Genomic DNA, 25684 nt, shown 5'->3' with positions numbered 1-25684 from the left:
GTTATATATTACATCCATTTGCGCAAAAGTATTTTACCTCCTTTCTCTTTCCTACACCTTAAAATCATCTTGCAATTAGGGTTTTCACATAGTACCGGGTATCACAGGTTTTCAACTGAATGAATTTGTGTGATACTTTGAACTTTTCTAAAGAAGCCTAGCCATTCACACATTTTCTTGAACTAAACCTCAAAAGTTATGTTAATAACACACTCTTTCCTCTAGAGGGAGCCGAGGAACTTCCTTTTACTCCACCTTTCGTGACAAGGACACAAGGGAATCCTCATATACCTAAATCATCAACCATGGGTTATAGCTTGTAAAAGACTGGGTGTAGCTTTGATGGGCCGTATAAACAGAAATGGATTGCAGAAAAAAATTTTATTTTCTTGAAATTCTTTTCTGCATAGGACCAAAGTTTTGATGGTACTCAACTCCCGCACACATGGTATGAAAAGACCTTGCCAAGGATTATGCCTATCTTTGGAAGCCATGAAAGAATAAAGAAGAACTTAAGCACGAGCACACACACACACACACACACACACACACACACACACACGGCAGGCGTACAGCAAGTTACTTAGGCCCTTTACTAGTCTAGGTAAAAAGATTTATCCTGCTTTTTCCACTAAGAAACCACATAGTGGTCATGGCCCTAATGTCTATGAGCAGAGAGCCCAATGCAGGGCTCCATCCCAGGACCCTGGGATCATGACCTGAGCCAAAGGCAGCGGCTTTAATCCACTGAGCCAACCAGGCGCCCCAAAGAACTTTCCATTCTTTTAGGTCTTGGGATCCTCAGGACTGAATTTAAAGACACTGGCATTCAGAAACTGATCATATACCAACATGACTAATAATAAGTGGAATTAGGATAATGATCCTCTTTCTCTGAAATAATAAAAACAAGCACTAGGAAGATAAACTCATTTGCTTAAGGTCACAAACCTAATTAGTTTTGAACAAATAACAGCACCACAATGATTTATGATAGTTGAATAATTACTTCAACCTGAATTCTAGTTTTCAATAAACTTTTAATTTAATAAAAATAAACATAAGTTATCTAAGACATATCAGAATAATAAGCTACCCCAAAAGGTAAATATTTTACAAAATGATGAAGAATAATTTTGTTGTATGGGGTTTTTGTTTTTTGCTGTTTTTCTAAAACAGTAGAGAGACTCTGAGTTCATCATTCAATGTGAATGAATGAATTCTCTTTTGAAGTTTGCCTGGCAAGCTTCCAGGAAATCAAGAGGTCACATGTCTGAGGAGGACCACTTTCATTGTCCTGATGCTACAAAGCCCCAGTCTCTGAAACAGAGTGAAAGTCCAAGTACCTACTTTCTATGCAAATTATTCCTGTTTACTACTTATATGAACTGCTCTTATGCAGTAGGCCTACTTCTCATTTAGAACCAAGACCAGAAGATTTTGCTTATTTTCATCCTAAAAGTACAAGTTTGGAGTCAGGACACAAGCCCACCCTAGCACACACACACACACACACACACACGCACGCACATTTCCAGCCTGAGCGTAAAGCACACTCCTTTCCTGATTTATTATGCCCTTCTTTCCCTTTTTCCTTCTCTCTCACCTCTTCTCTTTTCATAGTTGGATTCAGAATTAGGGTTGGTGATGAGGCAGAAGCTTGGTGGACATAGGGAAGAGATTACCGTAGAGGGTACAAGCAAGTTTACAGAAAGTTGAACCAAAAAAAGACCAGCGATGAAAAGAGTTATCTAATAGCACTGAATTTCTTTCTTACCCACCTCAAGCATAATTTTAAGTGACTACAAGCCTATCCAAATTCCCTCACTGTAAACCACTGTGTATCAGCAAGGACATCAGTGAAGTCCATTATTTCACATTGCTTCTAGGGTTGCGATTCTAAAACAAATGAGGGTGAAAACTAGATGTTCTTTCTTCTATCTGATCCCAGTATTACAAATGTGATCTGTAACTGGTACAATATTACTGGTCCCAATATGTCTGGATCAATACACAGATCAGAGGATCTTTGCTTCTGGGAAGTATATAGCCCAATGCTGCCCCTAGCATCAGCTAGGAGAGTGGATGAATGACAAAAAGCATACTTAGTTAAGGCAGAGTGGCATGGATGCCCTGGGAACTAGATGAACTGAATTCTAGATTAGGGGGAATCTTTCCATGGCAAGATATCGCCACCAATTGTCCTCTTGTTGGGAGGAAGTGGTTGGAGGTTTCTAGTTGAGGACTAGAGGATAATGAAATCAGCAAGGATTTGGGCAGGCAGATGGATTGAATGGAAACTTGAAGTACCCAAAATGTAGCCGGTTTCCCACCCTTCAAAGGACTCTTGCTGAATTCTGGAATTGCATGTGAGAGACTGGGGAACCAAAGGCTTTGAAAGGCAGAGTAACATTTGCCTTCATCTCTTAGAACTGTTGTACATCCCCAATAGGAGGATAACTTAGTACTACTGCATAGGAAGTCTCTAGTATCTAGTAAACAAATGCATACCATGACCTAGCAATCCTACTCCTGGGTATTTACCTGAAGAACAAACTATAGACTGCCCCTCCTCTGCAAAAATTTGTAAAAGAATATTTACAATGATTTATGGGATGGCTTAGTCAGTTAAGCGTCCAACTCTTGCTTTCTGCTTATGTCATTATCTCAGGACCGTGAGATTGAGTTCTGAGATGAGCTCCCTGCTGGGCAGGGAGCCTCAAGTCTCCCTCTCCCTTGCCCCTCCCCCCACCAGGCTCAAACACTCTTTCCTTCCCTCAAAAAAAAAAAAAAAGTAACAGCCAAAATAGAGGGGAAACCCTATTAGAATTGATGAGTAGTGGTATATTTATACACAGTAATAGCAAATAAAAAGAACAAATTACCACTCTTGACACCAACCTAAGTGAATCTCACAGACAAAAAACTGAGGAAAGTAAACCAAGGAATAATGTATACTGCATGATACCACTTATATGTAGTTCAAAAGTGAACAAAACAAATCCAGGATTATATAGGCCAGACAAGTTGTTAGCTTTGGGGTGGTAGCCACTGGAAGGGGCATAAGGAAACTTGTAGGGGTGCCAGTAACTTTCTATTTCACTCTGGAGGCACTTCCTTGGCCATATATCCATATTAAAAATTCATCAAGCTGTACACTTATATGAATCTTCAATAAAATGTACCCCAAAAACCTCACATAGAATCATTTATTGTTAGAACTAGGAAGAAGCTTAGTGATCACCACGGCCAACTCCTATTTTACACATGAGGAAACCAAGACTCGAAAAACTTAAATTGTAAATGTCCGAGAGCTAATGTATTCATTTGTTCAACAGGTAATTAATGGGTGCTTACTCTTTGCCGCGACAGGATTAAGATATTTAAACAAGACAGATACATGACCCGCTTTCATAAAGCCTCTGACTTAGCTGCAGAAACAGAATTTAAACAGATTACCTAAAAAAAATAAGTATATAATTGCATAGTGATCGATGTTGTGAAGGACTGACACCAGGTGCTTTTAATGATTGCATCTGGAGCCAGAACACAGCTCACTTGGCTAATGGGTTAGTCCTCTCTTGACCCTGACAACATTGCCTTTTTCCCTCATCTGAGCTTTTTCAAAACGAGGAACAAATTATACATCTACATGAATTTATCTCTCCAGATTTAAAGGGCAACCTTTAATAGCAAAGCATAAGCAAAACAATAAATAAACTTAAAGGGATGATTTTCTCCCAATTGCAAAAAAAAACAAAAACAAAAACAAACAAAAAAAAAAAAACAATTTCATCCGATGAGGCACTGCCAAAATTATTGGACTTAAAATTTGTTTTCTGTTTGTTAAATTTCAGTTCTTTAGATTCATCAGATTTATAGCCTGGCAATGGTCTCTAAATCACTTTCCCTTAGCAGAACAGCCTCTGCTGCCTGTTTATTTGATATTTATCTGAAGCCAGTGGTTATAAATTAGCCAACTTCAAAAACAGAACTGAGATAAATCAATCTCAAGACAACCAAGATATCCATAATAAAATTAAAGTACACAACACATCTGATAGCTTAACCAACTCACGGTCTATTACTTTGATGATCTGTTTTGAAAGGGGCCAGCCACTGCCCAGTATCTGGCTGGAGCAGATTGTCTCTGCAGAAAGACTGGTCCAATTTTCCTGCAACGAAGCAGAAGTCATGAGAAACCTCAGTTTTCTTGATAAGAAATAACCATAATGCCACTGTGTTCAGCTTAGTTTCCTGAGAAGTGGACCCTGAAACAAAGATGTGGGTGAACATACTTCATCACGGAGCTCACCTTAGGAAGCACCAGTGGGAAGGAAGATGGCGAAGCGAGAGAGAGAAGGCACGGGCCATGCACACCTGGGACTCATCAGGCTGGCAACTGCTAGAAGACTGCATGCTGTGCCTCGGAGTGGGCCCACCTGAGGGGCCATGGGGCTGGGACGCGGAGGCGCCAGCTCCCATCTATCATCCTTATAGGGCTTCTCCTGGGGCCATGGCCCCCTGGGTGCTTCCAGCTGTCCCTTGCATGGGCTGAACACACAGCCATAGCCAGAAAAATCCCAGAGGCAGAAAGTGGCAGCTATTTGCAGTAAGAAGCCATCTGTGCACAGAAAAAGGGCTAATGCTGAGAGCGTGGAGATGGCCACCAACAGAGCCAGAGTATCTTAATGAAAGGAGCACGCAAGAACGTCGATGCTTACACACTACTGTGAACCGTATAAGAAATGCACTGCTTAATTGGTTAAGTAGAAATCAGGTAGGAACCTGCTGTACAATAAACAGTATCTTTCTCTAAAAACTGAAAAGCACTACAGGAATAAATCTATTTTTTTCTTCACTTATTACTTAGACTGTGGGCCATCTTTGGCCTAAGTCTAATGATTAAAGGGATTATTTCTCTCAATGGGAAAATCACTCTGGTTCTTCACAAGCTGCCAGAGTCTTCCTGTTCAGCTTTAGTGGAATAAGCCAAAAGTGGCCAGGTATAGCATTAGGGAATTTAGAGAGATGATAGATAGATAGATGATAGAACAGCAGATATGAGATAAACTATATATACATAAAATACATATCTCTTAATATTTTTTTATTTAATGAAAGAAAAAGAACCTAAATGAAACTAAAGGTACTGTTAACTTTAAATAAATCTTTCTTTAGCATAATGTATTATTTTTCTAATACATTCCTCTCAGGTTAAGAAAAGGACTTATGAAATCAATTAAGAATTTTGCATCATTGAATTTTTTAACTAGATCATTCAACTTAAGATCATATCAATTCTCTTTTCTGACAGATGAAGTCATGAGCATGGTATCATTTCCTTTGTCCCACTTCATGAACCAGTAACCCTTGACTTTTCCTCCTTCCTTTTTTTTTTTTTTTTTAAATTTGCCTTTATTCTCCAGTGAGTGTTGGCTGGGAATAACAAGCTTACTTCATCCTTTCCTTTTCAGAGCTACTTTGTAACTTTGTAGACTTTTCTCTCTTCTGATAGAGTATTGATTGTTGCTATGAAGTAGTCCACACCAGCCTCAAGTTTTTACCTCTGTAAATGGCTTGCTCTCAGCCTAGGAATTTCTAGGATATTTCTCTTATTCCAGAAGTATTGGTATTGAACACTTTGTATCCATTTTCTAGAACACCTTCAGGGAATTTTTCAATATGAGTTTATCTTTTCCTTTCTTCATTTCTGTACAATAATGCTGTCACTGCCATGTGGGAAGAGCACCTTCTCCAACTTTGCCTTTTTCTTCCTATGAGTCATTTCCACTACACGGTAGTCGACAGACAAACAATAACATCACCCACCACATTCATCTTTCTCAACACCTGGGTCAGGATTCCATGGACTTTGCATGTAGCTCTGAGGAGGAAAGATAAGTGAACTTGCCATGCTCTGTTGTGACCTTCTATTTCGTTCCCTCCCTTTCCTTCCTTAGCTACCACTTTCTGACATTCATGGCATTGAGCTATTTCTATTGATGATGATCTTTCTGGCCCTTTCCTATTTTTGTGACATTTCTTACTAGGACGCAGTTTTATTCTTCCATCTTAACATAAAGATGCCCAGAATTTATATTTCCTAGGCTCCCTTAGCTAATTCATATGCTCTCAAAGTTCAAGATCAGTGATTCATGTATTTCTCTGCCAAATACTACTTGCTATTCATCCCTTAGGATATACTTATCCTTCTGAGACTCAGTGTGACTTTATCTGCAAAAGAATAAGATCTTCCCAGATGCAACATATTTTGAGGTTGTAACAATGAGAAAAATGAGTTAATGTGCAGTAATATATTTCAGAAAACTTTTTCACGCTCAAAAGAAAAGATGTTATTATTGTGGTTTCCAAAATCTCCTCACATGAACTAAAGACTTTACTCAAGGGTTTAGTCTTTTTCACCTGTTTGGGTACTGTAGTAACTAAACTAGTTACCAGATTTCTCAGAACTTTTTATTCTCTATTGTATCTTATTCGAATAGCCATTACAGCAGATAAGTTGAAAACTCTCTTTTCTAATTTTTTTGTAAGACCTTAAAACCTTGAAAATAGTTATTCATTCCAGATTGGAATAAATAACATGGTTGTTTTTAAATGGTTGATTCATATATATATATATATATATATAGGTAACCTGAAATCCCACCATAAGGGAAGACGAAGCAGCTAAAAAAGAGAGTTGGGGGCAGGCTAGGGGGGAGATGAAGCCCAGAAGGCAGGAAGTTGTTTTGTATCAATTTACAATACTGTCCATACCAGATAGATTATTACAGAAAAGCAAAGTAATATAAAAGGATTTCTCTCTTTGGTCTACTCCAGGGCCAGGCAAAGTAAGAGATGAACAGCTGAACACACAGAGCTGGGATGCCCATGTCTGCTTTGCAATGTAGTAAATCAGGAAGCTAAAAGACATTAAATACATACATAAATATTCCTATGAATTCCAAAAACCAAAAGCTGTGTGCTGGTTTATGATAATAGCCGACTGGTAACCCATCTTAATCCTATGCCACATGAAGCTCGATAGGCCCTGTTCAAGGCCAATAACTTTATACTGAGAGAGGTTAGCAAGAGTTTAACAGATGGATTTATTTTTACGGCTGAACTTCCTTAGGATTCTGCCAATATGGCCCCAACCTACTGGGGGCAGGTGTCGCTCAACTTTCTTTTCTTCTTTCAAGAATTTCTCAATCTCTGTGTTCCCTGCTGTAGATGTTGCATCTCACAAAGATCAAGAAAGACGCTCCACATTCTAGATCCACTCACCTTTACTTCCTGAGATCAAAAGGCCACTTTGTAGCACGCGTCCTTTCCCTTTCCAGCCTCAGACACTGCCATCCCACAGGCTCACAGTACAGGCCCAGGGAAGAAACACTCTCAGGATCATGATATCTAGGGGTTTGGAAAACTTGGGGTGCCTCATGGTGCCAAAAGAATGTAAGATACATGTATGAAATGAGCCACACAGTGGGGTATAGAAGTGACAACATATTTCAAAGCTGGATATATTTTATTTACAAATAATGTTTAGATACCGAAGTTAATCAAATGTTCTCAAAGATCCTCAATGAATTAGCACAGACACACCAGAGAAGAAAGATAGTGCAGTTATGTATTTTCGCCATATGATATGACAGCAAGGTCCAGGACTATTTATAACCAGACAGCTTAGTACGCATGGTGCTAGATCACTTGCAGACTACAAGCATTGGGTTTACTTTTTATAGTAAATCCTTCTGAATAATTTACCTTACTAATTATTATCTACAGACTGTGCAATCATACCATATCAATTATATGACTTCAGATCAACTTAAACTCATTCTTCGATTATCATGAGCTCTGCAAAAAAATATTTACAAATAAATCACACTTAAATTTTAACTCCCTCTGCTCCCTCTCATAGCCTTTCTTCCTGTGATTTTTTTTCCAGCTGTGCATCATGTGAGATAATCTAAGAAAACTGATAGGTGAGTGCTTCCATTTATCTACTATAATCAATAGTATCCATTGTGGAAAGCATAACATACTGGAATTCTAGAAGTATATCTTAATATCAGTCGTACCATATATGCTGATCCTGGCTTTTAAAAAAAAAAAAAACTATCAAATGTAGACATTAATATTCTGAAGCCGCAGGGTTTTTACTAAAGGCCAAATTCTTTCTCTGTCTTCAGTAGCACCAACTCAATGACTGTGGTGAAACCCAGACTGTGGGATTGTAATGACTCTAGAAAGATATGCATTATTTCACGGGAGTGGAGCCAAGATCATACCATTGCTATAATAATGGCTTTTTTCATATGCACATATATCTCCATAACAGCATTGTCCAAAACATGGTTACTTTATTGTTCCCACTCTATCTTCATGCTTCAGAGAATTAAAAATTGGTTTTTCCTATGTTCAGTGTTATTTAGTCCTGATATGTATGATTTTCATGACTTTGAAAATATAATTTTAATTTGTGGGTGGGAAAAGAGAAGCTCCTATTAGAAAGGTACTAATGTGACGACATAACCTGATGATAACATAGTGTTTGTAAATGGAATCTATGGTTCCGGTTGCTCTTCATGGGGCTTCGAAAAAACAGTCATTGGCAACTCATGCATCTAGATCTATCACTTGTCTTATTTTAATTTTAGATGGAAAAAGAAATCCCTATTTCCAAAGGATTTCTGCACAGAGAGTAAAGACCAGCTATCAAACCATGGAGAGAACGGAGACCAAAAAAACAAACGAACAAACAAACAAACAAACAAAAAAAAAAACTGAGTCCTTTAAAAGTTAAACCCCTCCTTTCTAAAAAGTAATATAAATAATGCCTTGTAAGATCCTGAGAGACTGAGTCTTAGAATTTGCCTTGGCTCCATTTGATCTTGGACCTGAACCCAGTGAAGCCTTCAATTCCATATTTGAAGTTGACAAACCCCATTCCTTCACCTTTCCAGCATGTCTTTTTAAAATACAAAGAACACAGTACCATACTCAGTATCTCAGCAAAAAGGGTCGCTGTTTAAACTCACAGAATGGTACGTAAAAAGCAAAAGTAAACAAGCAACACAGAATCTTGGCGCGGGGGACCTTAAAAATAAATGGTGCTGCAAAACTACTTCTGCAATTACAGTGTCCTGTTTGGGCCCACTCCATTTCAGAGGCACTGCATTAATATAAACAGAATCATCTAACGCACTTTTTCAAAACAGTGCATCTCAGCCAAGGGCTAGCGCGAATTCATCCTACTTCTAGGTGCCGATGACACTTTGGTTTGCTTTACTGGCAACATTTTGGCAACACATCCTATACTAAGAGGAAGGCCGAAACCAAGCAGGTGACAAGAGCCAAATCAATGGTGTTACTTCTTTTCGTGCTTCTTGGTTAATTCCCCGACGCCCAGCTGGAGGCTGCCCCGGCTGTCACGGGCTCTGTCCCCCCTCTGCCGGCTCTCCTGGGAGACTTGCTGCACGGCCTGCAAGATGGCATTCTGCACAATCTGTTTGCTGGCTTTCTGCAGCTTCACCTCTTCTGGCTCGCTTCCAGGTTTCTCACCTAGCCGGAAATAGGAAAGGAGGGGGTTGGAGAACAAAATCAATTTCAGGAACGGTTACAGGAAGGAGCAGGGAGGCAAGGTGAGACCCTCAGAAGGTGCTAGAGTGGCCGCGTTAATTGTGAGGAGCCCTGCTCCTGTCATACTGCTCCTGGTTCCCTCTCCATTTGTTTGCCTCAGTCGGGTGTCCACTGTACATTCTCGCCACCTCAGGATCCTCTGCAGCCAGCAGGTGTCATGAGAATACAGTCCTGGCCCATAAGGACCTCCGGGAAGGTTCTGGAAAGAGACAGATTCGTGCCCCTTTTGGCCTTTGACACTTACCCCTTCTTCTGAGGCAGGATGCAGACCTAATGTTTTTAAGCATGGAGATGGATTCAACATTCTGCCATGGTTAGGGAGAAAACAAGAATCCAGTTCTGAAAGCATCATTCAGCATCCACACCAGCCCCAGACCATGTACTTCTGGACTTCTTTGTGTGTGAGATAAATAAACTCCTTGTTGTTGAATCTGCCACTAGTAGTCATGTTACTTTTATGTAATATATGCCTAAGAGATTTAATTTCACTGGGGCTGGAGAGTAGATTGCTACTGAATCTATATTAGGCTCAACCCTGCTCCTATAACATCCCAAGGAATGAAACCATTTGTTCATCAGAATCTGTCCTCCATGATCTAGAACAGGGTTGGCAAACTTTTCAATAGGATCAGATAGGAACTGTTGTGGATCATGACAACTACTCAGCTCTTCTTGTTGTAGCATTAAATCCACTATAGACAATACAAAAATGAATTCATATGGCTTTGTTTCAATAATTCGTTACTTATAAAAAAAAACGGGCTGTGAGCCAGGTTTGGCCCATAGGCCACAGTTTGCCAACCCCTGGTGTAAAATGGCAGAGATTTTGTAATTAGAAGGCAGGGAGTCTACCTACCATTGATTGTTTGCCTTCTTCCCTAGCTAAAAACAAGACAAAACCTTGATTTCATCCAGGCAACTATGTAAGCAGGTATAGCTAAGTTCTGACCAATGAAGTGAAAGTTCATTTAGTGAACAATCTGAAAAAGGTCTTTACAAGGAAGTGGGCAGACAGAGGCCCTCTGCCCTCTCCCCATCCCACTGCCTGCGACTCTGACACGATGAATGTCACTCAGGGGGTTTTGCTAACCATGAGGGAATCTTTAGAATAGAAACCAATTTCAGGGATTTACAAAGAAACAGAAGGAGCCTGAGAAGTCAATGACCAAGAGCCACATGTCAATCCTTGGCTGTCCACCTCCAGACTGCTCTCATGTTAGGAAAAAAAAAAAAATACACACACACACACACACACACACACACACACCCCTTGCGGTGCCTGGGTGCCTCTGTTGGTTAAGCGTCTGCCTTCGGCTTAGGTCATGATCCCATAATCCTGGGATCCAGCCTGGACTGAGCTCCAGATTAAGCCCCAGATCAAGCCCTGGGTTGTGCTTCCTGTTCAGTGGGGAGTCTACTTCTCCCTTTCTCTCTGTTCCCCTCCCCCCTGCTCCACCCCCAACCCCCGCCGCCACCAGTCCTGCTCTCTCGCCTTCTTGCTCTCTCACTTGCTTTCTCAAATAAATAAATAATTTTTTAAAAAAGAGAAAAATACATGTTCTGTTTGATACACTGATGCAAATATATCTTACTGATGCATTTGGGGCTTTCTTTTATTATGCAGCATACTTATTACTAACTCACGCATGGCAGAATGATCATGAATCTAACATTTGACTAAAGAGCAATCATGAAAATTTTAAGTTCCACCTGCTTGTATTTAGTGATAAATAGAATGGGCATCATTCGTTATGCAAAACCATCATTTTGGATGTTCCCTCTATTTAAATATGCTGCTACCATGAGAATGTATTTAAGATTGGAGGTTGTCCACCGGGACTGATTCACTGACAATGGAATTCATCTACCCAGGAGGAAAACATCACGTAAGAGAATACTGAGTCACTCCGGAAGACTAGGCAGCTCTTATCCCTTGAGACAGAGAGTTGTCATTATTTAGCTACATTTGTACCACAAGCATTACTTCCTGAGGGATTTACAGTTTAATGGACAAAGTAAGATGAATCTATTCAAAACCAAGGGACTATCTTTACCTCGCTCCCCTCCAAAAAAAGGAGAATAAAATGAGCATTCTGCCCCAAACTAAGCAAAGAAGCAATCAAAAGCTACAATGTGTAATGGACAGAAACTTTAAATTAGCTGACAAGAATGCTTCAAAAATGCACTGTCTAAAAAGAAAAAGAAAAAAAAAAAGACTGAACAGTAATAACAAGGTATGCTAGGGCACAAAGATTTAGAATCTGTGTTTTGAAGCCCTTCAGAGCTGTATCCAGGTTCTTCTACCGCTTCATAGCCTTACCATCTTGGGCGAATCATTTAGCCTCTGTAAGCCTGTGTGTACATCTATCAAATGAGCAATTAGTATCTATTTTAGGAGAGTTGCTAGAAAATTAAGTGACATGACACTTATTCAGCACTCGGTGTGGTTCCTGAGGACTTGGTATTGCACCACTGTGTATCAGTTAGGGCATCAACAAGGCTATTGTAACAAATAAACTAAAAAATATAGGAGAAAACTCAGGCAAGAAAGTGATATTTATTGCTCTCCCTGTATCATCCCAGAGAGTCTCCAGGGTGCAAGTGGCTCTGCTCCACTAGGCTACTGAGGGGTCGGCTTCCTTCTAGCCTATCATTCTGCCATGTCCTGCTATACTCACCTCATCTGCATGAGTTGAGCTCGTTAGCCAATATCCCATCTGGGGCTGGAAGGTAGTCGAAGGGAAAGTGGACGGTAAGTGATTTCCTTTAAAAAATTATCATCTAAGTTGCAAACATCACTTTGCTCACATTTTACTGGGGGAAACTGAGTCACAAGACCACACCTGGCCACCAGGAAGCCTAGGAAATAAGTTGCAAACTGGGTGGCCAAAGGCCCTCCTAAAACTCAGGGAGGTTCTAATGTTAACATGACGAAGCAATCACATACTTTTTGAAATTACTTCTGTGCCATGGCCAAGGCTAATTTGAAGAGGAAGAGTATATATTTACAGCAGGGCAATATGAAAATCGGGGAGTTCTGCCTACTACTCTAGAGCATAAATGTGTAGACAAACAGAAAAGCTATAAAGGTTCCTGTTTGCTCCTGGAAAGAGTACCTTAGCCAAACTACATATGTTTTAGCTCTACAATGTCCCTGTTGTACAGCTATTTTTCTGTCTTTGAATGGAGGAAGGAAGACTGTGAGGATGAGAGTATGCTGATTCCTTAATAGGAGAAAGAGAGAGAGAAACACTTTAAACTTCACTGTGACCTAATATCTGAGCTAAACTGTCACATTCTCATCCATCCATTATGAAGATAAATTGATTACAAAGTCAAAGGCAGCCTGTGCCATGCTGTGTCTAGAGCACCCCTTGGGGGACCTGAAAAGCGGGTAACCCTCACAGCCCTCATCAACACTTTGCCCTGGGTCATGAGTAGCTGTAGTGAAGAGTATAGGACAAAAAGAGTGGCAGTCAACTAGGACAGAGAAGGTGAGGAATGCAAAACGAGGGTAAAAGCCAGGCAGAGCACTTGGACAATAACAGAAAGACCAAAAAGAAAAAAAAGAAAAAAAAAGAAAGAAAGAAAATTACAAAAAACTAAAAAGACCTCAGATATCTAAAGCAATCCTGAGAAAGAATAAAGCTGGAGGCATCACACTTCCTGATTTCAAGCTGTATTATAAAGCTACAATCAAAACAGTATGGTACTGGCATAAAAACAGACACCCAGAACAATGACACAGACTGAGAGCCCAGAAAGAAATCCATGCATATACATACATATATAATCAACTGATATTTGACAAGGGAGCCAAGAATACTCAATACTTTTCAAGAGAAAAAGTATCTTTAATAGATGGTATGGGAGAAATTGAATAATCATATGGAAAAGAATGAAACTTAATCCCTATCTCACACCAGTCACAAGAAATTCACTCAAAATGGATTAAGAACTTGAACACCTGAAACCATAAAACTCCTAAAAGACAGTATGAAAAAAGCTCCTTGGAATGGATTTCAGTGATACGTTTTGGGGTGTGGCACCTAGAACACAATCAAAAATAAACAAAGTTGTACTACCTCAAATTAAAAAGCATCTACACAGCAAAAAGAATGATCAATAAGTGAAAGGACAATCTACAGAAAGGGATGGAAAGGGTTAATATCCAAAATATATTTTAAAAAACTTACACAACTCTATAACAAAAAATCAAATGACCAATTAAAATGGGCAAAGGACCTACATAAACATTTTTTCCAAAGAAGATATACAAATGGCCAAGAGGTACAGGAGAAAGTGTTCATCGTTAATCATCAGGGAAATACAAATCAAAACCACAGTGAGATATCGCCTCATGCCTGTTAGAATAGTGAGCATCAAAAAGATAAGAAGTAAATGCTGGTGAGGATGTGGAGGAAAGGCAGCCCTAATGCAGGGGGCGAGGGGGGCAGGGAGATTGTAAACTGGTATAGTCACTATGGAAAAGAGTACGAATGTTTCTCCAAAAATTAAAAATGGAAATACCATATAATCCAGCAACTCTAATTCTGGGTTTGTATCCAAAAGAAACAAAATCACTATCTTGAAAGATACCTGGATCCCCATGTTCATGGCAGTGTCACTTACCACAGCCAAGGCTTGGGAACAATTTACGTGTCCATCAGCAGATGAACTGGATGAAGAAAATGTGGTATGTATGTAGAGTGTATGAAAGAAAAAACGTGCTGCCATTTGTGACAACGTGGACAGACCGGAGGGCATTGTGCTAAAAGAAATAACTCAGACAAAGAAAGGCAAATACTGTATGATCTCACTTCTATGTGATCTAAACAAAACAAAAAAACCAGCTCATAAGAAAAATAGATCAGAATTGTGGTTCCCAGAGGTGAGGGAGAGAGGATGGAAGTGCTGGATGAAGGGTCAAAAGGAACAAATTTCTGGTTACAAGACAAATAAGTGAATACATAAGAATTTTTTTTTCTTTTTTTCCCTTGTGTCCGTATGAAATGATGGATGGTAATCACTTCACAGCATATGTAAGCGAAGTCAGTGTGCCCTACACCCTAAACCTGTACAGTGACCTGTGTCAGTTATATCTCAATAAAACTGAAAGAAATAAAGAAGTTACGTAAATCACAGACACATATTGTGTGTAGGCTCTTCAGCATGCAAGGAAATCCTGATGCCCTTCTGTTCCTTTACGTTCCGGGCATTTCTCCGCGGTGTGATTACCATGGGAAGGCATGCATCCCAGCTGGACATCTTGGAAATATTTGGCCGAGTCTCACATTACAATTCAGAAACTGGAATCACCCGATACAGCTCTAACTGGATATCATTGGATTATCTAGATTGTTCTCTGCCGTTAAGAGAGTTTCAGCTCTCCCTCAGCAGTCCTCCCTTTCTTCCCAAGTCTCCCTGACTTCGTGGAACTTACTTACCCTTGTTTCTGCTTATTCATGACTGGAAGTGCTTCATGATTTTACAAACTTCCTTCTTTCTGAGGACATTTTGGCTAAGGTTCTGCTTGTGATGGCTTGATTCTCAACATATCTTCAGCTGAAATTCCTGAGAGAGAAACTGAAAGACTCACCATTCCACCACTGTCCTTGAAAAACAGCACTCTTATCCTAGGTCACCTCCTAGGCAGCCATAGACTGACTGAATGCCAGTGGGTCATTTTGGCCTGATCAGCTGTAGCCTGAGTTTGGATCAAGAGGTGAGAATACATCTGCATAAGAGTTAGGAACCACCTAGCCCCCTCCTCCCGGGCAAGGGGCCACGGGCAGGGCAGGGCAGACACTCACAGGATTGGCCTCATCCAATATCATTACTGACTGGTGCTCCTATGGCATTCACTTGGAAGAATAGGACATTTGACAACAACCTGAGAGAGACCCTTAATAAAAGTACAGTGTGAAAAAGTGCATTACAACCTGACAGAAGGCAGAACCAACCAGAGAAATCCACAGAGTCCTGCCATTTACTTACACGCGTTACGTTCGCTTGAAATTAATGAATCACCTACATGTTGTAGGTGTCCAGTTGCCTAATTTTAAATGATGCAAATGTCCTCTAGCCTAATTAGCATTTACAAAATCATTCTGGTATTTCACAAAAGATGATGAATCGATTTAATTAGCTTTAAACTCTAAATGCCCAGTACAGATACACCCAAGTCAAGAATGCAATGTAACTAAATTTATCTTCTGTGTCCTTCCACCTCAAATCATATCCACCTACACATGTGGGGACACACACACACACACACACACACACACATACATGCAGGCTTCCCCAGGATCATGCTTCCTTAGGACACCCAGTCTGCTCCATGGGGACACAGATGACACTGAGCTCCGCGGCCCTTCCCCCTTCTTCAGAGCCTGCTCTTCCATATGACCTCCTCGCCTGCCCCAGCAGAAGCTGTCTGGAACTCAGTGCAATATGGTTAATAATTGGTCTTAATTCTTTAATTAAACCCATTAAAACCAGGATCACAGGAAGATCTTCCTGGTAACAATTTACATCTTTCTCCCCCTAACAACCCAAGGGCCACTGGCCTCTATTACATTAACCTTATCATTCTATTCCAGTGAAGTGTGTTTTAGAAAAGGTTGGTGTTTCCATTTTGAGGCAGAATCTGATTAGTGATTTTCCTATCGGAGAGATCAGTTTCTTTCAACACACAGACAGTGTGGCAGCGGTTGTATCATAAGCAGCATCTCTATCTATGGTCCCTCCCCATGGGGTCACTAACTATGCAAATTACAAAAGTCTGTCTCCAGGCAGCAGTAGGGGTGGGTGGGCACCGCCCGCCCACACTCTCCAGGGCATAGCGCTGCTAATGGTGACCATGGATCGTACTTTTTATCTTCCCCTCTGATTGCTTGAGACTATCGAGACAGTGTTATCATTCATCAATGACTAGCATGTGGAACACAGAGAACAAGGACTAATTCTGGTCCCTTTATTAATGGAATGATGGTCTATTTTCCGGCTCTAAGTACAGGAATTTTCCATGAAGGACCAGATGTTAGCTCTCACTCATTTGTGCCAACTGCTAGCAGAGCTGTCCTGGGTGCCCTGCTTTGCCACTGAGCAAGCTAAAGTTATAGGACTTCCCAGCAATGGAAAGTCACAGCCCCCTGAGTTTCTAGCTTGCCGTTAACACCTTCAAACCGACACTGCTTTCCTATGCACCATAAGCAAATCAGAAGCAACATCTGGCAGATTGAGAGTCAGAAGGCAAGACAGGTATTGGCAGGTATAGGACACCTCTAAGTCATATTTGACTTATCACCGTCACCCACATCAAATCAAGTACAGAGCATTAAGAAACACTCCTGAGTGTGCCTGCAATGGCCAGGCTGGTCATTTTATAATGAGGCAAGCTACTCTCATACACTATTCTTTATTGAAATGCCCCATAAAAGAAGAAGAGATGAAAGATATTTATTGAGCATCTATATGCAGGGTCCTTGTGGAAAGTGACAGAGACCATTGGGCCAAAGCATTTCATTCATGCATGCATTCATTTTTAGATGAATTATAGAGCACTTGCTATAGGACAAATGCTAGGTTCAATATCAAGCCAAACAGTTCCAGACCCTGCTTTATTGGATTTATAATACAGCGGAAGAGTCAAGTGTGGATCATATAATCAAACAGGCTTATAATTTTGAGCCGGGACCCATGCATGAAGCAGCATGAGAGCAGGGACCAGGGAAGGATGCCCGGGGAAGGGGACTGAGAGGTTCACAAGGTGTTAACAGATGAAAGAAAGGTGGTGGGAGCAGGAAGAAAAGAACATGTCAGGCAGGAAGTTCAACCCGACGTGGAAGTTCCCCCCTGTGGGTGGAACAGGGTCCTGTGGGGAGCTGAAAGCAGCCCCAGTTGCTGGATGCCCAACAGTGGGGAATGGTGGGGGAGACAGAAGACCATGTCTAGGAAAGTGGGCCAGCCAGACGGTACAGACCCTGGCAGGGTGGGAGGTATTGGGTCTTTTTTGGAGAGAGAAGCTGAAATGCACCCACAAATTCATGCCACACGGGGTAGCCCGAGAAGTCGGAGGAGAGTTACATAACCATGGTAGGAACATCTAGGGCTCAGAGCAGGTCTAGCAAAACAGATTGAACTTGGAAATGCCAACAGGAAAAGAGAAGGAATTCCTTCCCAGGCCTCAGAGGGCACAGCAGACACAGGACTCTCTGACTCAGTGTCCTAGAAAGCTTTTACCTGGTCCAGCTACCTCGTTATCTTAGAACATAATTTAACTTATATTACTGGGCTGCAATGTGTTATTTTTAGGAAAGCCATGAAGAATAGCGCCAACAAAACTTGAAAAGAAAAAGTCGTCTTTAAACTAGAAATCCAATTTGAGTGTGTTGGCCAAGACAGAGGTAATTTTGAATAAAGAACAATAGGGAGGACCTAATTTACTGGCTACCAATAGCAGCTATCAGTAGGGATTCAGAAGGTGTGATCTTGGGACAAGGATAGAAAAACTGGCCAGTGAAATCGAATAGGAAGTCCAGAAACAGTCCTACCCATTCGAGTCACCCGATTTGTGAAAACGACATTGTAGCACAGTGGGGAAAAGACAGTATTCTCAGGCAATGGAGCGGAGCCAGGTTATTATTCATATGGAAAAATAAGGAGCTTTGGCCATCCCACACTGTCCATAAAATATCAGCTCCAGATAGACAGCATATCTATACTTGAAATGCAAAGCAATCAGGAGCACTGAGGCTTTTTAGGACAGTGAAGTTACTCTGCGGGACATTACAATCATAGATACAAGTTACTGTACATTTGTCCAAAGCCCTAGAATGTACAGCATCATGAGTTGACCCTGACGTAAACCATGAACTGTGGGTGCTAATGAGCATTGCTGTAGGTTCTGCATGTATAACAAATGTCCACTGTGGTTCAGGATATTGACAATGGGGGAGGGAGGCTGCAGCTGTGGGGGGTTGGGGCAGGGGCATTGTTCTTTCCCCTTAATTTTGCTGAGAACGAACCTAAAACTCCTCTAAAAAGAAAATAGTCTTTAGAGGATGATCAAGGGGCACCTGGGTGGCTCAGTCAGTTAAGTGTCTGCCTTCAGCTCAGGTCATGATCCCAAGGTCCTGGGATGGAGTCCTGAATCAGGCTCCCTACTCAGCGGGGAGTCTGCTTTTCCCTCTTCCCCTCACCCTGCTCCTGCTTTCTCTCTTTCTGCCTCTCGCTCTCTCTTCCACAAAAATAAATAAAATCTTAAAAAAAAAAAAAAGACAATCAAGCATTCAGAAAAAAATATAAAAGAATATATTTCTAATGTGGGGGTAAGCGAAGATTTCGTAAACAGAACACAGAACACAGCAATAACCATAAAGGAAAACTGATATATCGGACTATACTAAGCTAAGTAGATTTTTGTCATGGAAACACAGCCATGGGAACAGGCTTTCCACTTGAGGAAGCTGAGGTGAGGAAAATGTTTGTGAAAAGCCATCTGGGAGATGCCTCAAGTATTTAATTTTCTGAACACTTGGATAACAACTCAACCACGACTGAGTTATGAATTCAGAGAGACTCACGGGGCTGTTCTTCCTTTTTTTAAAATCTTATTTATTTATTTATTTGACAGACAGAGATCACAAGTAGGCAGAGCAACAGAGAGGGAGAGAGAAGCAGGCTCCCCGCTGAGCAGAGAGCCCAATGCAGGGCTCGATCCCAGGACCCTGAGATCATGACCTGGGCCGAAGGCAGAGGCTTAACCCAATGAGCCACCCAGGCACCCCACAGGCTATTCTGACCATCACACAGATTTCTGCAAAACCTTGTACAGGCCTCCATCCTTTTGTCCCAAAGGACTAGGAAGATCAAACTTCTCCCGAGTCCCTAGTTTCTTGCAGTCAGTAGCAGCTCTAGAATTTCAATGGAGGAAGGATTTAGGAACAGCAATCTAGAGGAAGGGGAAACAAAGAATTTGTCCTGAATCTAGGGCATGTGTAGCACTTTACACAGGACACATCAAATGTTCATTTGCCATCTCAAGCCACAGTGGGTGGGATGGAGGAGACGGGGCCGGCCCCCAGTGACAGTGATCACCTGTCTCCTCACCTTTTCTAACCAGCTCACTTCCTCAGAGCAGGCATGTCACCCAGTGATCCAGAGCCACCAAACAAACCCAGCCCAAATTCCTGGCTCCTGCATGCCTGTCTCTGAGGTATGCCAGGTTGGTGGGTGCAGCACCTCCCAGGTAGCCACTCTGGAAATACAGGAGCCGGTGTTAGAGGAAATGAGTCTCTGAATTGAAGAAAGTACCAATACTAGAGCTGACTAGAAAGCAAAATCAACCTTGGAACCCAGGGGATCATGTTCTCTCTTCCCAGCCTCAGAACTAGGTCTTTGCCTCAAAACAAGTACTACCACCCCCAGGGCTCAGCTCCCCATCCGCCTCCCCAGCTGGGCCATGGCTCAGTTCTACAGCCTCTGCTGCCCCTTGGTGGCAACTCCTAGCATTGCTGCAGACACAAAACCGATATCCTTTAGCAGGAAGCTCTGTGTCCTGGTTCCTGGATACCGGACGTATGTGTGAGTGCGTGCGTGTGTGTGTGTGTCCACGTGTGTGTGTGTGTATGGGAAATCCTTGACCCACGAGACAAGACAAGACTCTGGCTATTTTATCAAACATATAAACTAAGGAGCTCTTCCATGGTACTTTCTGACCACAAGAACTCTCATGAGGCCACTTATAGATTCATCCTCCTGCGAGTTCTGGAGCAGCTGAAAATACAGTCCAGAGCTTTCCTGTCCTCATTCAGATGAAAATTACTTGACTAAATTAACAGATCTCTTAAATATTTAAGGAAGATTCTGAGTTCCAAGGCAAAACTAGCCACAAGCTCTCCCTTCCTACCCATCCCGGAAAGGAGGGAGGGGGGGGAGGGAAAGATGTCCGCTCTCGGGATGATTTTAAAAGAATCCTTAAAAAACAAACACAAAAACTCTTCTCCTGCTGGCCTCCCTAATGTGAGCAGGATAATCCTCCCAATCACTTTTTTTCCTGCCTAAGAAGGAATCAAATTCCCAGCTGTGACAAGTCATCAGAAAGTACAAGTCTAGAACTTCACTAAATAATCTCTCAAAAGTAATGCTTCAGCCCCAGAGGATGTAAGTATATAGCAAGCATCCCAGGGGGCTAACCAGGGGAACAGTTCGCTCTGACATCAGGTAAAATCTTGCCTACTTTCCTTGAAGAAGCAGCTCCCAACCTTTTGAAGATGATTCCTTTGCAATGTCAAAATATTTCACATATCCCCTCGTAACACAATGACAAAAAGAGGCTATGAATTCTGTAATGCTTTTAGATGAATTTGAATGTTATTAATCACAACAGCCTCCGTGTACATTTGAAAAATTGCAGGGCTTATGTTGAGACTGTATTCCAGCTGTGGAAAGAATGTGGGGCAAATGTGACACCCCTGGTTCTCCAAAGAGCTGCTTGGTTCCCGAGGTCTTTCTAGGTCCCACATCAGGCTAGAGGTGTTAGAAACAATAACAGGAAGACGGATGTTACAAACTAATCCCGAATGATGGAATGTGGGTAGGGCCCAGGGCACCGTGTGGACCTAGAAGCCTCCCACCAGCTAGCCTCAAATTCTACCCTCTCCAAAATAGTCACTCAGGTAACATTTATTCAATGTCCAAATGGGCTCGGTTTGCACAAGACAGACCAAGTTTTCACCTTCAGGAAGGAAATGATATCTAAGATTTCTCACAGTTTTTAAGTACCTCCAAATATTTTAAGACTTAAAAGATTAACAGGGATTAAGAATGACTTCTCAGGGGGCACCTGAGTGGCTCAATTCATTGGGCATCTGCCTTCAGCTCGGCAGATTGAGCCATCCTGGGATTGAGCCCTACTTTGGGCTCTCTGCTCGGCAGGGAGTCTGCTTCTCTCCCTCTGCCTGCCACTCCTCCTGCTCTTGCTCTCTCTCTCTCTCTCTCTGTCAAATAAATAAATAAAATCTAAAAAATAAATTTTTTTTAATCAATTCTCAGGCACCTGTGTGGCTCAGTCAGTTAAGCATCTGCCTTCGGCTCAGGTCATGATCTCAGGGTCCTAGGATTGAGTCCCACATCAGGCTGCTGAGCAGGGAACCTGCTTCTCCTTCTCCCTCTGCTGTTCCCTCTGCTGGTGCACGCTCTTTCTCTCTCTCTCTCTCTCTCAAATAAATAAATGAAATCTTAAAAAAAAAAAAAAAAAACGAAATTTAAAATGTGGTTCTACATGGTTTCCAGGCAGCCTTTGTCTAAAATGTAAACCTTTTACACAGGGATTTGACCTCTGTGGCCAATTGCACTTAGCTTCCTGGCATTAGTACATAGGCAGCACCTCTGCAGAAGTCTCTTCTTAAGAATGTGCAGCAGCCAGAAATGCAACCCAACGTGTCCCATCAGCTGATCACACACCTTTGCTTGGTGTCCACCTTGCCGGCCAGGGCTTCGGCTCCCTAGGGCATGAGCCCCGTCTGTCTTGCTCAGCACTCGGTCCCCAGGACGGAGCACAGCACTGGCTCGCATCAGATGCTCAGTGTTGGTCCAAGGAATGATGAATGATGGTTGCATTAGTTTTCCAGTTTCCGCTTCCCATTCTGTTCTAGCTTTCTTTCCCTTTTCTCTCTGCTCCCGCTAATTTCCTGCTCTTGGCCTCCTTTGCTCCGTGTCACTGCTTTCCTGAAATTAGAATCCAAGCGTGGTAGGAAACAGCTGAAGAGTTGATCTTTTGGCACCACCTCAACCCCTCTGCGAACAACGGTGCAGAAGGCAGCCTGGAGTGTGACTATCAGAAAGTCGGCCCCAATTCCCAGACCACATATAACGAGGCCAATTAGCATTCAGAAATTTGACAAAGTCATATCTCTTTTCCTCTCTCTGTCTTCTCCATCATCTCCTCCTTTTGTATCTGTACAAGCCCCTTTAAGGATCAGTTCTCAGCTGCCTCCATTTGATTTCAAATACTTTTCAGAAGCAGGCAGTGCGGAAACAAGCTCCCTTCTGTGGGGGTCCGGTGACGTCCCCACGTGATTCACCTTCTACTGGCCCTCTCCATGTTTATAAACTCCAGAACCCGCACTCCTCGGATCCTTGGACTCTCAGAGGCTCTATACCCATCTATTTGTCCCAAGGACACGGCAGTCCCATTCTGAGTTCTCCTGACCCAGCCCTGACATTGTCCGATTTAAATAGCATAACCCAGTTGAAATGGGTAACAGGTGAAAACATTTGATTCATTTCTTTCAAGCAGAGGAATGAGAAAGCATGTCACTATTGTATCATCTACAAATTGGACAAAGACATACAAAACTCCTTCTTCAACCATGAATCTCCTGGAGCAACATTTTACTATATGTGGCTTTTCTTTTATTACACCTTTTTTTTTTTTTAATGTAACCACGAGAATCTTGGCTTTCTTTACTGTGTTGGGGTTAATTAGGAAAAAAGAACAGGTGGCTGGAATAGAAAAGGAAGTGAAGAACAAGATCAGATGTTTCATCTCTCTCTCTCTCTCTCTGTCTCTCTCTCTCTTTTTAGTGATATTTCAGAAGGAAAAAGAAGCTGAGGAAAATAAACCCATAGTTCAGGAGTGTGTGTTAGAGTTATGTGACAGGAGGTTAATCTCCTGTCTCTCCCTGTGTCTCCAGGAGCTCCAAATTGGAGCACAGCATAGGTACAGAGCATTCGTCTAAGATCCCACATGGGAAAAAGAAGAAAGGGAGGAGGGTGGGCTGGAGGCAGGGGGACATGAGAAACAGTTGTTTCAAAGGACGGAACTAAGTTACCCGCCCCCCAATAAAACTCAAATTACATGCATCTAATTGAAACTGCAGATAGTGTCTTTAAAAGTTTCTATCAACAAACTATGGCAAATAAAAATTCCTTATACAAGACACATTACAACCAGGCTAAGATGTGATGGTCTATAACTGGTATAATTTGAAGAGGTAAGTACTCTCGTTTTTGCTTTCTTTAGTGAAAATAATTAATGTGCATGGGTTTGCACAGGTAGATTTATACCCTATCATTCCTCTCATCTTACTTTTTTCATGAAATATCAAGTTCCTCAGCCACAAATTCTTCTGCCATAATTTTTTTTTAGTTTAACAATCATTTCACACAAGAACTATACGGGCAGTGTCTCTGAGGCCACTCCAATCACACCCTCTCCTTCCAACTAAAGGTAAACAAGCTCCTGCATTTTCTCATAATCATTCTCTTGCTTTTCCTGTTGCTACATTGTCACCTGTAGCTCTAGTTTGGCCATGTTCACTGCTGTATAGCGTCCCATTTAATGACCAGATCAAAATGTTTATTCTCCTCCTAATAGCACTTGGCTTGATTGCAGTTTTAAATGACTGTGCATGATTCTGCTGCAAACATTCTTGATTTTTATTTATGAAGGCACATTCGCAAGAGTTTCCAAGATCTTGAAGCAGCAGTAGACTTCTGGGTTGTAGAGAATGAGCCCGCCCAAATTCCCTAAGTGTGGTCAACTTGTTATCCAAAGGACTTGTACAAATTTACACTCCCAGGAGAGAGGAGTATTCCTACGGTTCAAAATCCTGGTCAATAACAAGTATGTGTCATTTTTTAAATTCCCAACCTGGTAAGCATGAAATATTATCTTCTAAAAAAAATTATCTTCTGGATTTAATTTGCATGTTTTGTAGATACCTAATGAGGTTAAGCATCTTTTCAGAGATTATCATGTTTTCTCCATTTATGAAGCACCTATTCACCTAATTCACCCATTTTCCAACTGAGTGGTTTGCCTTTCCTTTATTGTCTTGTGTATATGCTGGACACAGCCCTTTTGTCAGTCATAGGTCAGTCATAGCCACAGTCTTCTCCCTCTTTGTGGCCTTTTTTCCTTTTCCTCTTAACTCTGTGGTTCACCTACTGATCAAATATCTCTCTCTCTCTCTCTCTCTCTCTTTTTTTCCATTTCTGTTCAGGATTTCTTTAGTGATCTGAACTCACTCCTGAACTCAGCAAGTTATTTTGGTGAAGGAAAACATGAGTGAGAAGCCAAGCTTTTGTTTTGTTTTGTTTTGTTTTCCCTTTCAGTGTGTTTATTACTGCATTAGAGAAAAAGAAGGCACAAGCATGTCATTTTGCTTTTGTCATTGAGTAGAATGTACTGATCAGGACAGGGCTCTAAAATACAGGATAAAGGCCTGGCAAGAGAAGGAAACTTTGGAAAAATTGTGCAGTTTGGCTGTATCTTAAAAAGTAAGCCGGTGACAGAAAAACAAGGCAAGAAAGTAGAGAGAGGGGCGCCTGGGTGGCTCAGTGGGTCAAAGCCTCTGACTTCAGCTTGGGTGGTGATCCCAGGTCCTGGGATAGAGCCCCGCATCCGGGCTCTCTGCTCAGCGGGGAGCCTGCTTCTCCTCTCTCTGCCTGCCTCTCTGCCTACTTGTGATCTCTGTTTGTCAAATAAATAAAATCTTAAAAAAAAAAAAAGTAGAGAACATCATCACTTGGTTGATATTATTTTGACCACAAGAGGGATGGGAGACAGAAATCCCAAAAGGAAATTTACAAAGTAGACTAGAGCATCCAGACCTGACTGCCCTTACAGCACAGGACCCCAATTTATAGTGACCAACTTATAATGAGGATAGTCACAAGCAAATGAAGGAAAAAATAACAAGAGATGGAGCCCTTCGAGTTTTGAGGAGATTTAGGAGGGGGTTGTACCATGGACCAAAAAAAAAAAAAAAAATGCTATAACCAATAAGGAAAGAATTTATATGTAAAAAGCTAACTTGGGTCCATGCACTCTAAAGAGAGTACTAGAGTCCTAGGGACTCAGGTCAAAGTGAGTGAAAATAACAAATTATGTAGTTCCATGGCTACATTGTCTCACCTGCCCAATTTACCAGCAACTTCTCTTGGGAAGAAACCCCAGGAATCAGAAACCCAGGGTTGGCACAGGTGAGTCTCAGCTCCTGTCCCCGTGTATAAGGAGTCAGAA

At 41.6% G+C, this 25684-nt stretch overlaps 1 protein-coding gene across 1 annotated transcript in view; it reads right to left on the bottom strand.

Moving 5' to 3' along the window:
- Positions 1–7524: 7524 nt before the first annotated feature.
- AKAIN1 (A-kinase anchor inhibitor 1) overlaps positions 7525–25684 on the bottom strand; it is a 48309-nt gene continuing 30149 nt past the window's right edge. The window contains exon 2 of the mRNA XM_059409263.1: positions 7525–9573. Within this exon, the coding sequence (XP_059265246.1) occupies positions 9380–9573 (194 nt within the window). The 3' untranslated portion in view covers positions 7525–9379. The remainder of the gene's footprint in view (positions 9574–25684) is intronic.

This window comes from Mustela nigripes, chromosome 8 (genome assembly GCF_022355385.1).
Source record: "Mustela nigripes isolate SB6536 chromosome 8, MUSNIG.SB6536, whole genome shotgun sequence".
In the NCBI taxonomy this organism is placed as follows: Eukaryota; Metazoa; Chordata; class Mammalia; order Carnivora; family Mustelidae; genus Mustela; species Mustela nigripes.
This window is presented reverse-complemented; position numbering and strand designations above follow the sequence as displayed.